Source organism: Callorhinus ursinus, unplaced genomic scaffold, assembly GCF_003265705.2.
Source record: "Callorhinus ursinus isolate GAN/ISIS: 27379988/994484 unplaced genomic scaffold, GSC_fseal_2.0 scaffold6, whole genome shotgun sequence".
NCBI classification, from domain to species: domain Eukaryota; kingdom Metazoa; phylum Chordata; class Mammalia; order Carnivora; family Otariidae; genus Callorhinus; species Callorhinus ursinus.
The window spans coordinates 70,328,057-70,348,075 of NW_027397068.1; the positions used below are offsets into that span (position 1 = coordinate 70,328,057).

At 37.7% G+C, this 20,019-nt stretch overlaps 1 protein-coding gene across 9 annotated transcripts in view; it reads left to right on the forward strand.

The window, feature by feature from the left end:
- Positions 1-20,019, forward strand: part of ARID1B (AT-rich interaction domain 1B) — a 437,894-nt gene that overhangs the window by 251,981 nt on the left and 165,894 nt on the right. For 7 of the 9 annotated variants that reach the window (XM_025866378.2, XM_025866380.2, XM_073894146.1 and 4 more), the window contains one exon: positions 6,801-6,842. The exons of the other annotated variants lie outside the window; for them this stretch is intronic. In XM_025866378.2, the coding sequence (XP_025722163.1) occupies positions 6,801-6,842 (42 nt within the window). The remainder of the gene's footprint in view (positions 1-6,800; positions 6,843-20,019) is intronic. 9 annotated transcript variants of the gene reach the window in all.

Genomic DNA, 20,019 nt, shown 5'->3' on the forward strand with positions numbered 1-20,019 from the left:
CATTTTTATGAACGGAAAGGAAGCCAGTGTAGCTGAAACATTGTGCGTAGAGGGGAAGAGGTGGGATTGGGGATCAGTGAGGCAAGCAGGAGCCCCACTGTTCAGCTGCTTGTGGACTACAGTAAAGAATTCAGACGGAATTTTATGGTCTTGGAAAATTTCAAATAGGGAGTAGAGATGGAGGAGGACTTGGTATGTAGATATGTAAGAGCTTTTAGAATTGCCTTTATGATCATAGTGTTTTTGCATGGAACTCTGCCAGTAGATGTATGATACTCAAGAGTTCCCTGATGTCAAGTTGTGCAGTGTGTTAGCTTTTGCTGTGCAACAGACCAGCCCTTAACTTAGTGCTTGGAACAGCCACCATTTATTTATCCTACAGTTGGACAGTTTGGTCTGAGCCTGAGTTGTTCTGGTTTCTGTTGGGCTCATTCTCCCTTCAATCAGCTCCTGATCAGCTAAGTGGCTCTAATTCTTGGAGCTGACTGGCTCTTAGTTAGGGTGATATGGTAACAGAACCATTATGTCTCATCCTCCAACAGACTCGTCTGGGCTTGTTCACATGGTAGCTGGTTGACTTGCAAGAGACTGATTAGAAGAAGTATGCATTGCCTTTTCAGTCTTAGACTTGAAGGTGGTACAGTCTGATTCTGTAGCTGCATTCTGTTGATCCAAGCAAATTTCATGTCCAGCCCAGCTTTAAAGGGGAGAGAAATAGATTCCACCTTCTGGTGGAAGGGGTTGTAAACTCACGTTGCATAGTGTTGGCTATTTTTACACACTCTTATTTCACACTCAAGGCCTTTTTTCTCTGAGCCATCATGAGTTTGTGATTGCTTTGTGAATCTCAAGTGAAGGTATCCTCTCTCAGAGAACTGAATTAGAAAGAGAAGTGTGATCCTAATGGTGACAACTTTTGTTTTAAATTTAATAGCCTGGGATATGAAGACACAGCTAACATCCTAGTATATAGAAGATTATGTGAGCATAACACTTGTAGACAAAAGCATAATTATAACATCTCCACTGTTTGTCTTGAAATCATATTGCACTGCATTTAGTATAATAGAAATGATCTTTGGTTGCAGGGATGAAATTTAGCATTGTTATTAATATTTACTGGTTCCCTAACCAGAGACAGGTTTTTAGTTAATTTTAAATACATTCAGAGAGTGGTGGTTCAACTCAGCAACAGTTAGCAGTAGAAGGCATCAGTGTGTGTTCTTTTACCAGCTAACCAAACACTGAGCGGTTTCAGCAAGCTGTGTCCTTGAGTTGTCATGTGGCCTGTTCATGCTAATAAGGAGAATGAGGAGAATTAATAAGAGAAGAATGCTGGCAGGGTTTTGCATGGTTTTTTTTAAGCATTCATTTTTTTCAATGGATTACAGAACGTAAGAAAATAATGAAAAATAATAGTAGTAATAACAAGCAGTAATAATAAAAAGACAAAACAACTTCCTTGCTGTCTAAAATAAAACTTTGCAACCCCGTGTGAGCTGCTATGTGGTTGGACTGTGAGGGAGAGAGGAGGGGAGGGTGAGGGAGGGGCTTGTCCTACAGTTTAAATTGTCATAAATCCGGGGACATGGTTTTAGAGAGCAATTTATTAATGTCTGCTTCTCCTTAACGGCATATGGCTCTTTCTGGCCCAACCAAAGCAGATACGGCAATCTTTGTAAGTAGGACAGTGTTTTCATTCCTCAAACACCAGTCTAGGCAAACTATTTTTTTCAAGAGCATCTGAATTCTCAGTGATTTACTTGTGGACAGATACCGTGACTGCAAATTCTATCAGGTTCTTGTGTACTGTTATCAGTCTCCTCCTCTCAATTCCCATCCCCCTTTAGGTTGAAGACCTCGCGGGTAAGTTTGCTTTTCCCATCCCTACCTGGAATTGGAGGCCAAATGTGTATCATTTTAATGTTTAATTATGGTAAAGATGTGGCTTCTCTGATCACGGAAGAAAAGGTAGTGGGTCATTCTGTCCCATAGTTACCCAAATGGGAAATTAAAGCTGACTCACCTCTTCCCTTGTTATTTCAAAATAAAATATAGATGGGTCAAATATTTAAATGGGAAACATGGAAGTCAAACATATTAAAAGGAAACATGAATGAATATGTAAAAACTCCTGGAGTGGGGAAGACATTTTTGCGCATGGCACATAAGCTAGAAGGCATGCAGGAAGCAAATGGATAGATAGAAATATCTGTAATGCCAAATTCCTGTTTTTAGTCCTGGTTTTAAAATCTAACAAGTTTATAAGCATTTTCTTATGTTATAGAAGACTTCCTGAACAGTGAGTTTTTTATGAATATGGAATGGTCTATATAGGAAGTACCATACTTTTTTTTAACCATCCCCTATTTTTGTACATTTTTTTCTAATTTGTCATTATTTTTCAAGTAATGGCATAGTACACATACTTTATAATTTATAAGCAGTTGATCACAAATTAGATCATAAAGATAGATTTCTCTAGAAATCGATTGACATTTACTTACATTTCTGTGATTATTTTTGACATTAGACATTTTTTATGTTACTGGCTTATTTTGTTAACTACTTTTAATTGAACAAGAAACACATGCACATGGTGAAAAAATTCTAAACACTGTAAGACAAAATACAATGAATATTAAGTTCTCTCCCTTGAAGTAATCACTGATGTGTCTCTTACGTATCTTTCCAGAAATGGTCCAAGTATATCAAGCATAGAACCCACCCCCACTTTTTAAAAAAATACAGATGTTAGCTTACTGTGCACACTGTTCTGATTCTTTCCACTTAATGTAATATTATAGAAATCTTATCTGCACACATAGATTTATCCTTTTTAACAGTAGTATAGTATTCTATTGGCTGTATGATAATTTATTAAACACTCCCTTGTGGACGGTCATTTGGTTGGAGGATATTTTCAGCTTTTTACTGTTACAAACAACTCTGGCAAACAATTTAGTAAATATTTTTTGCACTTGGATATCAGTAGAATTATTAGCTCAACACTTAATCATGTGCATGTACATTTTGATGGATACCGCTAAATTGCATATTATTCCAACATATGTTCTCATAATGAGTGCAAGGCTATGTTGTGATTTCCCATACCCTTACCAATATTATAATTATCAACATTTTTAATCTTGGTAATCTGTAGTGAGAAAATAGAATAATGTTAAGAGTTTGGATTTGCATTCCTTTAATTATGAATAAGATTCTTCATATATGATTATATATCGTCACTGTCACTTTACTTTTTTGTGACAGTGTGATCCTGACTTTAGGAAAAAATGTTTTTCATTAAAATGGGACGTACTTTTGGCATAGTTTTATTTTAATGGAAGCACTGCTGGATATCAGTATTCTGTGCTTTATATATGAAGCACCTTTATAGGTGAAATCTTTCACCTTTCACCTTTATAGGTGAAAGTAGAAAGGACTTCAGAAGTGATTCAAGAAAGAAAAGTCCAACCAATTTCACTTCCAAATTCGTGAATGCACGTTTTCCCGATTTTCTTGATGGAATGATTGGAGATTAAATGGTTTGCTTTGATTTTGGTAGAGGTTGGGCTTAGTAGGCTACATGGGAGAGACAGAAGCCACTGGAAGGTTTTGTGCCAAGCAGAGTGTGAGGACTGTCAGTGTTCTAGCTGCTGCTGAACTTCCCAGGTGATTTTCAAAGTCCTCTACAGACGGAATCCTTTTAGGCCCTGGTGTTATAAAGTGTTGATGGTAGCATCATTTGAAATAACAGGATCGAATGGAAAGGGCCTTAGGAAGCCTCTGCTTTGCTAGCCTGCTCACACCCCTTCACACCTTGCACCTCAGGACTCCTGACAGGTTCTCTCCCTGTGATGCAGGTGGCGCTTCTCATCAGGGTGCTCTGTCTTTGCATTTGTTACAGCCTCTGTGTGGAGATGAGGACATTGGGCATCGTGTCCTAAGTTTACGTTGCATAAAACCTGTGACCATTTTTTCCGGGTGGTTTTTATAACACGGCCAGTTTTAAATCTCCCCAAACTGAAGTTTAGAAAGAAAAATGACGCTGTGAATAATCTCATCTGGTCATTTTCGAATATGAATTTATTTTTTTAAATGAATGTTTAAATACATTTCATTCAGGTATTTATACCTGAGTAAAATTTGGCACTTTTTAGCTCTTTCAGTAGCGTTAAGCACAATGCCTTGTATGCGGTAAATATCCAGAAAGTCTTTGTTAATGAGTCAGGTCAATGTAAACCGTCAACATTCTCTCTTCCCAGTGTATTATTAAGTCTTTCCACTGAGATGTACTAATATTTTCCAGTTGTACATTCCTGTTTTAAGTTCAAATTGTGACTACTTTATAGCCAAATTAAATTTGGTGGTAATGGTTAGTTAGTAACCAAAATCCCATCCAATAACCACAAATCTACAAGCATATATATATATATATATATATTTACAGGTGTTTTAGGCTTATGAAATATAAAATACTGACTTTCTTTTTTAAAAGATTTAAATTGATGACGAAAGGAAAAAAGCTCAGCTGATCTCTGCTGATTGTTAAGGTTAATGACTGCTACCTGAAAATTTTATGTGAAGGTTGAAATACTCCCTTACTCCCACTAGAGGGGGATTCCTTCCAACTTAGGTAAAAATACTCTTAGATCCAACATGAAAACCTTTGTATGACATTGCTCTTTGTTTTTTAGTAAATTGAAGTTGATGTCATATTTTTAAAAATCAGCTGTTTTTGTGTTGGTATTGAAATATAAAATCTTTCAGAAACGGAAAATATAAAATACAGTTCAGTAGAACTAGAGTGCATATATGTGTAAACCATAGTGCTTTTGAATAAAACAAAATACACTTTTTAAGGTAGTCTGATGAAATTGGTTAGTACTTAGGAATTGCAAACCTCTTCAGCCTTCCTGGAGATAGAATGTGGGATGGAGGATGAGGCTGACCTTTTGAAATCCACCGCCTTCCTCCAGGTTCCAAGGCCTGTCTTTGTCTCTGTCTACTGACTTAGCTGCACGGACAGTTCCTAAATTCCACTTGAAAGCTTTTGTTATTATCTCAAGTTTTCAAATATATCAAAGCTAAATCTTTAAATAGATTTCTATGTGCTATTGAATTTTCTTGCTACTTTGACTTTTTATAATACGTTAAACGCAGAACTCACTTGGGGATGGTTTTTGCAGATTTAAACTTCTAATATATTTTAAAAATAATTGTATGCATATTAAAATATCACATCAAAAGGGTGAATGTACCTAATATTAGTATATGCAGATATGATCTATGTATATAATTTAAGAGTAAAAGTCACGTAGTGTTTACAGTAGTTAAGATTCAGCGAATTTGTTGTTTGTCCTTTGCCTTTAACTAAAGTCTTCAATGTTGATTAGAGGTTTTAATGTAAAAATATTTGAGGTTAGTAATCTAGTGTTGTGAAAGACAGGATTTAGGAAATTCAAACATATGTAAATTGCCAATAACTGTTGCTGCCCCCCCCCCCAACAAAGTCTATAATAAGATCTTGCTTCTAAATCTAACAATTAGCTTTGGAAATCAAAGTGTAAACAGACATGCTGTCAGTGAGTCTTATAATGATTTTGCACTACAGTTGATCCAACATTACACATTTGGTATCAACAACATATGGTTTTTGTCAAAATGAGGCTGGTCATCCTCCCAATACCTAATCGTGCGTTTCTCTTGCTTTATGCCCCAGTCTCTGTCAGGTACCAGGTGGTGGGGGAGCCTCACTGTCAGCCAAGCAGTTGGAGAATACAATTCCTTCCTCATTTCTTTTTTGACCCCTTTACTTTTGTACTGGATGACAATCTTACTGAAATGATCTTCCTTTCTATATTTCCTTCCCTCAAGGGAAGAATCCAATTTTGTTTTATAGCAAGATACATTGGACAGGCCTCTGTGCCTTCTACTTAAAACACCTACCACAAAGGCCTAGTTTTAAAAGGCTGAAAACTCACAGTGTAGCCAGCAAGTCTGATATTATTGCTCTACCCCCGTCTTCTGCAGACGCTTAAAAATATTCAAATTCTGTTGCCTTCTTTCCTTGCTCTTTTCCGTCATATATTGGTACTTTGTAGTAGTCAAAGTTAAAAGCTTTACACACCAGACTGAATAATTATGTTTAAAAAACAGTAATTATCAATACACGTCTTGTTCCATGCAGCTTTTTAAATTCATGTTAATGAGCTCTGTCTTCTCATGCACAAGACTGACAGGCAATTTTGAAGTTTTGCCATCATTTCACAACTTGTTGCTTAGACTCTGCCTGTCTTTTCCTGAGTATTGCTTTCAGGCACTCTTGCTCTGCAACATTCCAGAGACTCAGGACTACCCACTCTGATGGGAGCAGGGCAAGAAATTACTAGCAGCTTCATAAGCATGATGAAATTGCTTTATGAAGCATACTTTCCCCTCACTGTCTGTCAGTAAAAGATCAAAAAGTATGCAACATCTTGTGATTTAACTGAGAAAGATGATTCTTCTGACTTCTAGATCCTTTTGAGGAACTTATACCACCACTTCGACATGATGGCAAATACATGCATTTGATAGGGGCTCGCCCTGTTTTAAATCTGGAATCCAGGGCAATGACCTGTGCTTATCCCCAATCAACTCTTGAAGAGAATCGCAGATCTGTCTTTCTTGATGTCTGACGTAAATTGAATACTAGTTTTCTCCAAACTCGTAGTTCCAGGCCATGCCTGTGTCTATGGCTAGACTCAAAGAACGTTTTTGAGAGTGCCTAAATTATTTTTTCCTTATGATTTCAGGTTGAAGTCTTGACCTCGGAGGATACCGCCTTTGGACTCAAGGTGTGTAGTCTGATGTAGCTTATTGGGTAGGTTTCATCAGCTCCCCTAAGCGGATTGGAAGCTTCAACAGATAGGACTTGTTTTTATTATCAAATGCAGAGGTTCTAGAAGTCTTCCAGAGTTTAAGATTTCCCCTCTGTTGTGGTTAAGATTAGACTATGGTAGTATTTTCTTTACCTTCTTTCTTTGTTGTCGGGAATATAAGAAATAGTACAGGAAACTAAGAGTTTCATTTAGTAGTAACTGATGTTTAAGTTTGGATTAGCTGTGGAACAGGATTTATGCAATGGCTCCCAGTCTCAGGGTGGGGGGGGCACTGCAATACCACCCTGAATGTTACCGGAGCGCTGTTTTGGTTTGCCACTCCACTTTTCATTAATCCATTTATTCCTTATCTCTGCTTCAAATATTTATTGAACCCCCATGTTCCAGTCACAACTAAATTAAATCCCGGTTCCCGCCCTTAAGTTGCTCACAACCAGTTGGTAGGCATAGGCCTATAAAGAAATCCGTTGTCCCGCAGTGTGGTTGTTTCCCTGCTAGAAATGTGCGGAGGATTGCGGGAGTGGGTGGGGCAGAGTGGGAAGGCATTCCGGGAGCTTGATCCCTTGAGAGATAGGTTATATTTAGGCAAGTGAGGAGGACAGGAGAAACGAGAACTGTTCTCTCGTTCAGGTCAGAGGACAACCGTGAAAAAAATTGAGAGGGAACAGAACTAGTTAAATTCTGCCTGTGTGGCAAGATCAGAGGTTGAGGAGGTTAAAGATTTGAATTTTATCTATAGAAAATGCGAAGCTGCTAAAAGATTTTAAGCCAAGTAGTGGTTAGATTTACAATTTAGATGATTTTGGTCACTTTGTGGAGGATGGATTTGCCAGAAACCAGTGAAGGGCAGTTGAATGGATCAGGTGAGAGGCAGTGCGGACCTGGGCTAGTACAGTAGAAGAGGAAAGAAATCCTTAGGAAGTGAGTCTTCGGGACCTGGTGATCATTGGGGAATGCAGGATGAAGAAGGCAGAGGAGCTCAGAATGAGCCAGAGGAAGAGATGGTCTGTCACATAGAGAAGGAGCACGCAGTGGGAGCAATCCCAGATACCTTAGAATTACCGTCTTCTGGACCTGTTGTGTTTTATTGGATTGACTTGCCTTTTGGACATATTTGCTAGTAATTCTTAAACCATGTAAGGAAATTGGTAAGAGGCACTTATTAGGGAGTCTGACTTCATTTTCATGTAGAGGTATGGAAGTACAGTGTAGGTGCCGTCAATTACTCTGGAGGTCAGAAGTCGAGGAGGACATTTGCTGGAAACTTTAGAGCACACTGTATGGATGATTACTCTTCCCTGACCCCTGTATGTGCTACATCTTTGGCTTAAAACCAGAAATTAGGTGTTTATATTTTTTCCAGTTTTTTTCTCTTCTTTCCATTCTAGATGCTTGGCATTTTATTAGTACAGTTTAATAGTTGTGCTGCAGCTATAGGTGGATGACATTGTAATACTAGCAAAATCAAAGCCGTTCTGAGGTTATAAGCTTAGCAAGGTTTACATCATAAATGAATATAAACTAAAAGTAAAAAGATAAGACTTTATAAATATTTAGATATTTGGTAAACGAACTCAAGTTTTACCTTAACATATTTCTTCTATTTCTGTATCTGTCAAAAATGACTAAAGAAAATCTTAATTATAAATAGATCTCATTCAGTATTATTTGCAGTATTTAACATATCATCATTGTTTGAATTTTTCATTTTTTATTTAATGCCCAGCATGCATGCGGAATATTCACTGCATATTTAATAAACCTGTAGGGTCAGATCTTGTGAACTCCTCTCCATAAGCCTTCATACTTACTGAGTTGAGTAGGCCCAGTATTATGAAGATTATTGTACCAGTAGCACTCATGGTCTGCCCCACTGTGTAGAAGGCTTTGCATTTGTTTTATGGCTAAACTAGCAGATTGCTTTTGTACTCTTAAATTCAATTTGGAGAGACAGTAGTTTGAAATTTTTTCCCCAATAATTCAGTGATTTTTTTCAAAGAATTAGGAGTTTTCCACCTTTTGTATATCTCTACCCAAGTGTTTACATATGTAACTAAAAGTGAGAAATTTGAATTTTTTTTACTACTTCATTATCTGCAAGTCAGCAAATGCATTTTTTTTAAAGATTTTATTTAATTATTTGATAGAGAGAGAGAGAGAGAGCACGAGCCTGGTAGGAGCAGAGGGAGAAGCAGACTCACTGCTGAGCAGGGAGCCTAATGTGGGGCTCAGTCCCAGATCATGACCTGAGCTGAAGGCAGACGCCTAACCCACTGAGCCACCCAGGCGCCCCAGCAAATACATTTTTATCTTGTTTCTTAAAAGGTCTGGGAATTCAGTATTGGTCATGTTTCTGAACACTTATTCACAATTGACGCTTTTTTCCTATTTTTATGCCCTGGGAAAAAGAACTCAGATACCTGACTCACTGGTACTACATTAATGACATCACCGTGGCGAATGAGGAGAATACTGGAGTGTGTGTCTGCCCGTGTGTGTCTCCGATCCTCTCAGCGCTGATCTTCAGTGTGCCCTTTTTTTTTTTTTTTGGTGCCTCTGTTGGCTTATTCATCCCTTGGATGTTTCTCCTTCTCCTAAGTCTGTAAGCTTTATATTCACTTAAGATTGAAGCATGAATTCGTCAGTCTCACTGGAAAATAACTTAAACATGTTGGGCCCCAGAGATACAAAGAGCCTGTTTTTGTGTGTGAGTGTGCCGAAACCGCGACCCAAGGAAACAGTTTCGCAGTCGTTGAAAATTCTCATGACTGTTCGTGCTGCTTTGAGATTAATTTCTTTTCAAGCTAATCTAATGAGAGCTATGCTCTTCTATATTTCAAATCTTAATTTCTCAAGTCCTGATTCGTCATTTTATTGGGCCTTTCTCAGTTAAAAGTGACTTAGAATTTGAAATGCTAATGACTATACCGCAGTACACCACACACTAGCTGTTTTCCAGCGGTTCTCATTTTCCCCTCTGAATTAAGGCAGCTTTGATTTTCTGGAGTTTGTTTCTTTACAGGTTTAGAAAGATGCTTAATTAATTTAAAATCATGTGTACTTTACAAAAAAGAAGAATTTTAGTGAAGAGAAGAGGTGCTTCAAAATTAAAAAATGAGCAAATTTATTAGGAAAGGAAAGTTCTACAAACTATAGACTGCTGATCTTGACTTTGGTTCTCATCAAGACTTAAACATATTAAGAAGTTTGTAATTCTGCAGAATAATAAATCAGGAGTCGCAGGGGCAGCCAACATGAGTTAGTTCTTTTTACAAGATAAGCATGCCTTCTGTATCATTAATGTACTAAGTAAAGCTGCTAGCGATAATGAGATGATAAATCAGCTAAGGAAATATATATAAAATTATGCTATTAAACATAGAAAAGGCTAAAAAGTTTGCTGCTGGTGAGTTCTACAAAGAGATTTATAGTAGAGAAGTAAAAAAGAGGAAGTACGTAAAATATTCCTGGGTCATTAAAAAGACTAGATAATCATAACTTTTCCATGAATTTCTTGAGAGATCTTACAAAATCTAAATAAATTACTTAAAAATTTCATGATCATGAGTATCTTTGATTTCTCATTTGTTGTAGATAGCTACGTCAAGAATCATAAAGAAGCAAGATTTTTAGTTAACCCACTCCTTACGAGTTAGGGACTGTTGTTGTTCTCAGTGTTGGGGAAGGAAATGGAAACTGACACAGCTAATGAATAACAGGGGTGGGATGGGAACCCGGAAGGTCAGCCCCAAAGAGCCTGTTCTCTTTCTTTCTGGCATGTCCTAAGAACAAGTGAGGTCTGCACCGCTCCCTGCCTCCTCACTCCATCTCGTCTCACCTGCCCGCGCCGCTGTCCCCACTCTGCCCCTCTTGCCAAGGTCCCGCTCCTCGCCTCTTTTGCAGCCATCTGCCGCAGTTGGCCCCTTCGTCCTTCCTTTGCCCTCTTCCCTGGTTTCCCTGACAGCGCTCTGCTGATCTCCCTCCTGTGAGTGCAGCCATGGCTTCTCAGACTTCTCTTCCTTCTCCACAGCCAGGTCGGATCCCGCTCCACCGTGCCTCCGTCCTGGCTTCTCCTCCCTTGTATGCGTGGCGGCACCTCTCAGTCCGGCTCCAAGGCTGCTGCTTAAATATCTTGCTGAATGAATGAATATGCATAAAGCCAAAACAAAGATTTAAAAATATCTCCCTGGTTCAGTACCACATTTTTTTCTGGGGTAAATTCTTAGTGCTTACTTGTTTTGGCTGTAATATAATTTGGTTACCAAAATCATTTTTAAAGACTTTTACTTTTGAGAGGTGGGTGAACAGAAGTGTATATTGTAAGATGTTTTTGTTTTCCGGTTCTAAATGGGCACTAGACTTCCACACATTCAAAAAATACTTTGATATGCTATTTTGGCTGGCGTGTTCTTTGAAAAAACGAAATCCTGCGTTTTATGCCCATTTTTATAATTTTTGATAGAAACTATGACCCCAAAAATGTATGTGGGGAGGTCATTTTAAACCGAACGATAAGAAAAATCAAGGGTAAGCATATATATTCTATGAAAGAATGAGAAGAAGAAAGATGAAACATAGGTCATCATCGGAGCCCACAAGTGACAGAGCCCTCCACTTGTGGGCACCCTTCAAGCTGTTACTGTTGCTACTGGTTACCAGCCCCTGCTGGGGAGGAGAATGCCAACCTGTCACTTCCATCCCCACCGCTTAAACCAAACCCTAAGGGAGGTGTATAAAACTCAGTAAGGCCTTTTTTCCAAAACCCTATTGTAGGACCTACACCTCATTTTGTCTCTTCCTTCCTGCATTTTCCCTCTTTCTGTTTTTTCCTGGAACTCAACTGTCCTCTAAAATTTTGCTCCTGCTGGATATCTTCAAGATCCTCTGGTCTAGCCTTCCTCCATATTAGAGATAAGGGAGCTGAAGGCCAAAGGATTCCTTGTTCCCATGGTCATAGCTTATTACTGGCAAAGTGGGAGTAGAATTAAGGATTTTAGTAATCTCATAATTTTTCCTAATATTTAAATAAAAATATTTAATATTTCTTTTTAATATTACCTTTTTATCCTATTTTGGCAAAAAATTTTAGTATTTGTTTTAGGCACTTAAAATTTACTGTTATTTTAGAGAAAAGTCTAAGCTTAAAATAATCTAAAAATAAGATTTTATTTTATTTTTTTTTTTTAGAGAGAGAGAGAGAGCACATGCAGGCACACACAAGCCAGGGGGTGGGGCGGGGGTGGGGCAGAGGGAGAAGGAGAGAGAGAATCTTAAGCAGGCTCCACACCCAGCGTGGGGCTCGATCTCTTGACCCTAATATAACCTGAGCCAAAATCAAGTCGGACGCTTAACCAACTGAGCCACCCAGGCGCCCCTAAAAATCAGATTTTTAAAATAAATACTAGGGGCATCTGAGTGGTTCAGTTGGTTAAGCGACTGCCTTTCAGCTCAGGTCGTGATCCCAGGGTCCTGCGATCGAGCCCCGCATCGGACTCCCTGCTCAGCAGGAAGCCTGCTTCTCCATCTCCCACTCCCCCTGCTTGTGTTCCTGCTCTCACTGTCTCTCTCTCTCTCTCTCTCTCTCTCAATTAAATAAATAAATAAAATCTTTTTAAAAATTAAAAAACAATAAAATAAATACTAAATTTGTATACTCTGATGTATTCCTTTTTATACATATGTTGGTTGATTAAATATCTTAGAAAAAAATTACATCAGAGTTCAAACTGGTCTATGAACCCCCACCATAGCCTCGTAACGATGTCGAGCTCTTAACTTCCTTCCTTCTGACCTTCAGCTTATACCCTGCCTTCCCTTCAAATGCTTTCCTGTCCTCTTGTTGCGTTTCATATTCATCCTACCCTCCAGTCTCAGTTCATACCCTTCCTCTTCTGTGATGTCTCTCCGCAGTATTGCAGACTTCTAAGCTCTTCAGCTCTGAGCTTATGTGGCAGTCAGTGCCTTCACAGTTTACAGCTGACCCTTGGACAACACAGGTTTGAACTGTGCAGATCCACTTAATACGTGATCATTTTCCATAAATACAGTAGAGCACTGTAAATGTATTTCTCTTCCTTGTGATTTTCTTAATAGCATTTTCTATTCTCTAGCTTCCTTTATTGCAGGAATACAATCTGTAATACACATAACATACGAAATATGTGTAAATCAATAATGTGTTATCAGTAAGGCTTCCAGTCAGCAGCAGGCTATTTAGTAGTTAAGTTTTGGGGAGTCAGAAGTTATATACAGATTTTCGAATGCTCTGTTCTAACTAACCCCCATGTTCTTCAGCGGTCAGCTGTGTTTGGAATTTCTCTTTTGCCAACTTGTTTTTGATCTGTATACGGGGAACGGCATGGTATGGCCTGGCCCAACTCCATTGTGTGGCATTTTTTCCAGCAGGATTATAAGCTTAGAGACTTCATTTTGCTCATCTTTTTATATCCATATTGACTTGCACTTGGCTCCCAGTACGTAAGTGTTGCTGATTATTTAGAGCTCTGTTGATGGTTTAACAATTCTGATTGTTAAGAGCAAAAAACCTGTGATGTTAAATTAACATATTACTACTGCCTTTTTTTCTATTCAGGGGTTTTCTCACTGATTCTCCCATTATCTGAGTTAATGTATTAGCCTTGGCATTTTATATTTTAGAGCCCAACTGAAAGCAAATGTATTCATTGTTAATGCTTGTTGAAGCTGTTGAGTGGTTCCTGTTGACACTGAAAACCAGTTGGTTCCAGTTTATCTCACTATTAATTTAAATTTATCTTTGTTAATCCACGTTATGCAGTTATACTCATTGATTTCATTCTATTTCATTTCACTGCATTTTCATTCAAACAAATACTTGTGGAATATACATGTTAGGTGCTGGGAATGTCCTAGCAATAATAAACCCTTGCGTCCATGGACTTTACATTCTTGACACAACTTTTGGAATAATCTTATGCCAGAAAAAATTCTAGGTGATGCAAGTTTATATTCTCCTTTTGGATATAATTGTGTGCTACTCTGTAGTATTATTGCTTTAATTGAATGTTGTATTCTACAAAATGGAATAGGATTCCAGTGTGACTTATAAAACTTATATATAACAAAGGAATTAGTCATTTCCAAAAATAATTTCAAGTAAAATAAAAGCAAAACTGACTCATGTTTTTGAAAATAAGGTACTTTCACTTGTGAAAAATTTTATAGCTGGGGGAATCATATTGGGCAGTGACTTAAGTCACCTTTGGATTTATTCCTGGGTTTTGACATCTCGCCATTAAGAAAATCACCCATATTTCCCTCCTTCATATAAATGTAAAACATTATAATGCAATTTGTAACTATTTGTCATAACTAGTTATTATAATGGCTAAGGAGGAATTCAAACAAAGCACTGGTAGTCTGTCTGTGAATGTGCTCCTTTGGGTAAATGACCAAAACCGTGACCTTCGAGAAAAGTGGGACGATATTCACTTGCATTTTTCTTTCTTTTCTCACCAGTTCACCTCACAGGTCTCCAGCTTGATCCGTTCCATGTTTATTTTGGTCATCCAGAACTGTGCTGGCCAGTTGGGTAGTTACTAGCCATGTGTAGCTATTTAAATTAATTAAAATTAAATTAAAAAATTCATTTCTTCAGTTGTACTAGCCACATTTCAATAGCTGCATTGCTGGTGGTTACCGTACTGGCACAGTGCCAATATAGAATATTTCCATCTCCGAAGAAAGTTCTGTTGGCCAGAGCTGGTCTAGAAAAGAAAACTTCCAAGTATTCATAAGAACAAGACATAACATAATCAGAACAGCCATTATTTAATTGATAAACCCCCAAGGATTAGAGCAGATAAATAGAAAACAGAAGGAATTTGCTGTTGAAGTAAAGTATAATAATAACAATGATGATGGTGGTGGTAATAATAACCGTCACCACCATGCCAGCATGTCCCACTGGATTTTTCAAGTAGAAAGTTTTTAAACAGGGTTCTGAAGTAAGGCGTTCTTTTGGTGACTCTCGTACGGGGCCATTCACTCATTGATATGCTTGGGATTATATTGGGGGGCTGTTAATACAGGATTCTAGGGGCGCCTGGGTGACTCAGTCGGTTACGCATCTGCCTTCAGCTCAGGTCATGATCCAGGGTCCTGGGATCGAACCCCGCATCCGGCTCCCTGCTCAGTGGGGAGTCTGCTTCTCCCTCTCGCTCTCCCTCTGTGCGCTCTCTCTCTCAGGCAAATAAATAAATAAAGTCTTTTAAAAAATACAGTATTTTAGATTTAGAATGTTTAGCTTCACATAATAAGAGATTATAATCTTTTAAACGTCCTTCCTTTTTGTCACCACCTGAAAGCATACATTAATCTTGTTTGAAATCATGTATCTTTTTTCCCTATAAAGCTCCAGTAACTCAGGTTCTTCTCAGTTGTTTGCATTTTCTGATGAGAGTGTGTTTTCTATTGAATTTATACTTGTCTAACTTGCTAAGTGGGTGTGAATATAACTTAGGTGAAGATATATTTAAGGTAACAGTGTCATTGAAATGAAACTGGCAAAGATTTACTTTTCAAAGTTTATAATCTTACTCATATTACTCATATTATTTTTCAAAATATAGAGGATTTATTTTTGTGTTTTAAATTTTTTATTTATTGAAAATGTACTAGAAATGTTTAGAGAAGTAGAGGACCAAGTTTATTCTTTACTGTTTCAGTCATTGAATCTAAATTAAAATTATAAAATATATATAGGTGAAGCAAGAGAATTTCCTGTATGTCCATGAAAGAAAGACTGGAGAAGGAGAAGAAAGCCATAGCAGTTCTAAATCGTGATTTGGGAATCCATGTTGAGTTGCTCCCTTCTTTTGTTAGAGAATTTCCCAGCCTCTCCTTCTGCCATCTGCTGGTGGTTCATACACTTACATGTTTGATTTTAAAACAAATCTGCTTTATTCTTATTTAGGAAAGATTTGGGGGAAAATGTTCCATTTATATTCACCTCTTCTATTTTGGTGCAGTTTTGCTTGTCATGTTTAATTATCTTTTTAAAGGCTGTTTTAGCTTCTTTTTCAACTCTGCCTTTAGGAGGAATACATGAATATAAAATTTAGAAAAGACGAAAGACTTTGAAGGCCAAAGCATGTGCCATTAAGAGGGAGGCACAGACTTACTGGCTAAAGGTCTTGAGTGCGGTAAGGGGTTACTTGAGAGTTGTTGGGGTCTTCCCCAATTTCTGAATTTGGATTAAATATGGAATAGCATTTCTGTCCTGCTCTTTTGTAATTAAGACTTCTTAATTGGAAGTGAGCAGACCTGTATTTAATGTTAAGTCCTGGTAACAGGTTGGAAAATTGATGACTTGATAAGGTTCTTTTCAGCCCTAAAACGCTACAGTTCTGCTTGTATTCATTAAGGCAAACCTTCAGCTCTGTCTTCATTTGTTATTCTTCTGATTTTTCTAGACATTTTCATCATCTTGGGAAAAACATAAGTATCATTTGTCTACAAACAAATCCTTCTATGAAATAAAGCTAGGCAAAAATTTTTAAAAGGGAAACAGAGTATAGGAATTTTATTGCCTGCCACCTTTAATCTCCTTCCCTAATCTTTAGAGCTGCCCTGACTAATTCTAGAACCTTAGATTCATGGGTCAATTATTTGTTCATCATTTTCTCAAAGAGGAAAAATAACCCCAAATATTAATCTCATTTTTTTTTCATAATGAATAAGGCTGAGGGAGGTAGAGTGACATATTTTAGGCCCTGCTTAGTGGCAAAGTGGAACAAAAATCCAAGTTTCTGCTTCCCAGGCTGTGCCCTTTATACAGAATTACAGCAGTAATTGGGATTAGTCTTCCCCGTACTGGAACTGTATCTGAGACTGAATGTTACAGGATTGTCATTTTTTACAGCTCAGAAAGAGTCTAATGTTAGCGATTTCATATGGTTCAATTCAATGTATTAGGGCTCTCTTATATCCTTTTAGATCTATATTCAACAGTGAAAACACTATTTTTCTTTAAAAAGCTTTTTATCCCAATTGGAATCTGTATGCACACACTGAAGTATTAGGTGATTGTGAGATGTTTGCAGAGTTTAATGGGCGTCAAAGTACCCAGTAAGTCACATAACTCAATAAGGAATGTGTGAGGTTTCCGTGAGATGCTTTGACATTATATAAAAAATAAAATATTTATCATGACCAAGTGTGTTCTTAGTGTGGTAGGAGCTCCATTTCTCCTAGACCAAATACTCTGGCAGGTGATGGTAGAAGGCCAACTGGTTAGATGGATTTCCTGATTGCATGGCATGGGTCGCTAGATCTAGTATAAGTACATTTGTGCAAAAATGTTTACTCCAATGGTGGTGAATATGGGAAAATGAGTGAAGGGAAGGTTAAAGCAATACAATTCATGCCTGCTTTTGTCAGACTTAGCATTGTTTTGTTGTTGTTGTTGTTACTGTTTTTGAAGGATGTCAGAGATTAAACATAGCCCCGGGTACTGTGGATAACATAGCCCCGGGTACTGTGGATTTGAGAAGTGACCTGTTTAAGGCAGGGAGGAGTTACCCTTGAAAGAAAGCTTATTTACTTATATATTCTGGAGTTTGATTAACTCCATTTTTCTCTGGGGACATTATTTTGGCACTATTTTTTGAGAACTTAATTCTCTAGTAATAATAAAAATAAAAATGCATATATTCTCCTTGTCCCCACCCTCAAACACCTGTTCATTTGGGATGTGCACAGATAATTAGAGGCATGTTTTGGGCTTGCCTATAAAATTCCTTAGCGTAGAGTTACTGTGACGATATTAATAATCATCAAGCTGCTTAAGATTTTGTTGGGAAGAAGCAAATAAATTATTCTAGGGGAGATGAGGGATGATTTTGATTGCGTGTGTTTTAGGTTCTTTCCGATGCCAAATTTTAAAGCCAGTTTTGTTGCTTCAGATGGTGAAAACCCTCCTCCTCCCCTCTTCCTGCCTTAAATCTGGCTTTTACCCAAGCCCTGTCAATTTTTGCAAGTCAGTTGAGAATGTCAGAGTGACTGGTGTTGAAAGAACCAATATGTTGGAAGATGCTTAAAGCCAAGTAGAACATTTATGTGAATTAAAGAATATATTAGGAGGTGATTTTCAGAAATCAGATTTGGAAAAAAAAAAAAACCTGTTGAATTAATACTTGCATACCAGATGTACCACTGATAAATACGTGTAACAGATATTCCCCAATAAGCACTAAAATTACCATTTTACAACTGAAGTAATGTATCCTGTGGGTACATTTGCAAAGATATGCCAACAAAAATACATGCAGGGTTCTTGAAGTAATAATGCAAATAAAACATTTCATGTTATAATTTTAAAATAACAGGATTGGAAAGCAAGAAAAAGTCTGGGAGACTATTTGTTGTGTCTAAATTCTGCCTTTACTCTGGTCTTTTGACAGTTGGCTTTTTGATATTGGATAATTGTTTTAGTGTCTTTGTGTGTGTTGAAGGACTGAATTGTCTGACAGAATTGAGGTTGAAAATCTCATAAATTCCGAATAATAAAAGTAATAAAGAGATTCTGTTTGTTTCATAGCAATAATGGCTTATTTTCATACTTTCCTGAATTCTCTTTGTGTTGTGGCTACTACGGTATTGTGTCCCTAAGCAGAGAGTTTTGCCATGTCTAATTTATTCCTTCATGCACAGCCCAAGCATCCGGGCAGTGTGCAGCAATGGTGTGTCCCTGTGTGCCGAGTCAATGAGACTTGCTGCTGGTACTCACTGCCCACTTTGCCCAGGGAGTCTGCACCCCTGGTGACGCTGGCCTCTGGCTGAGGGGGGCCACCTTCTCTCCAGGCCAGAGCCCACCTCAGGGGCGGGTTTCCCTTGGTCTTGGGTAGACATGTGAAAAGCATGCGAGGAAGGGAGAAGAAGTACAGGGAGCCATAGGACTTCTGCTCTCTGTGGTTGAGAGAGAGCAACTGAAATCCTGCAGATTTCATTTTCTTCTAGCTATGCATGGCACTTTAAAGCACTTAATTGGCTGCTTCCTAAGGAGCCACGTACGTTTTTATAAGAAATTCCTCTTAACCTCCCTCCACTCTTCCCCAAATTAAATTTTCATTTCAGAATGACTTTTTTTTTGTATCTCATTGATGGGGGGAGGAGGTGAAGAATGGAGTAGCAAATGAATGCATATTATTTAAAATGAGAATTAGATATAGGCCTAGACTGGTTATTGCACATTAAATGTCATGGTAAGATTAATAAACTTACAAAAGTAGTCTAAAAATACATTCAAGATTTCCTGAACATTTCTCAGAATTTAAAAAAATATTTATTGTCTCTAACATTTGTAGTTCTAAATTTCTCACATTACCGTCTTACTGTTATCTGATTTAATTTTTAGTCCCTTATAAACAAGTAAACTTATTTTTTAATCATCTTAATTGTTATATTTAATATCATCATTTTTAGAAAATTGTCATATGCTGTTGTACTGTAAGGATAACAATAATCAATTAAAATTATTTCTTGTGATAGATGAGTAATTTAGAAAGTTGGAAAATCTTGATTTTTTAAGATACAGAAGATAGGGGGCGCCTGGGTGGCTCAGTTGGTTAAGCCTCTGACTCTTGATTTCGGCACAGGTCATGATCTCAGGGTCCTAGGATCAAGCCCCGCATCAAGTTCTCTGCTTAGCAGGGAGTCCGCTTGTCTCCCTCTCCCTCTGCCCCTCCCCCTGCTCGTAAGCTCTTTCTTTCTCTGAAATAAATAAATCATTAAAACAAAAGTTACAGAAGATACCTTCACCATGTAGACACTTGAAAGGTTCAATTTTGATAGTAAATATTAAGTAATCTTTATAAAAAATTTAATATTTTGTTTTACCTTACCTTGAGTTCCAAATAGAACTTCTAATAACATCATATTCCTGACAGGACTTTGTTTTCTGATTGACAGAAATTTTCATTCTGTGCTATTTAATAGTATGTGCAAACATCTAGAATCACAAGTATTAATAAACACATGCATGTGCGAGTTGTAAATAGTTCCCGCTTGTGTGCACATACGTACACGTTCTTTTACATGGGACCTATGGAGAAGTTGACCTCCCCGAAGGATAAGTTTGAAAGGGGAGGAAATG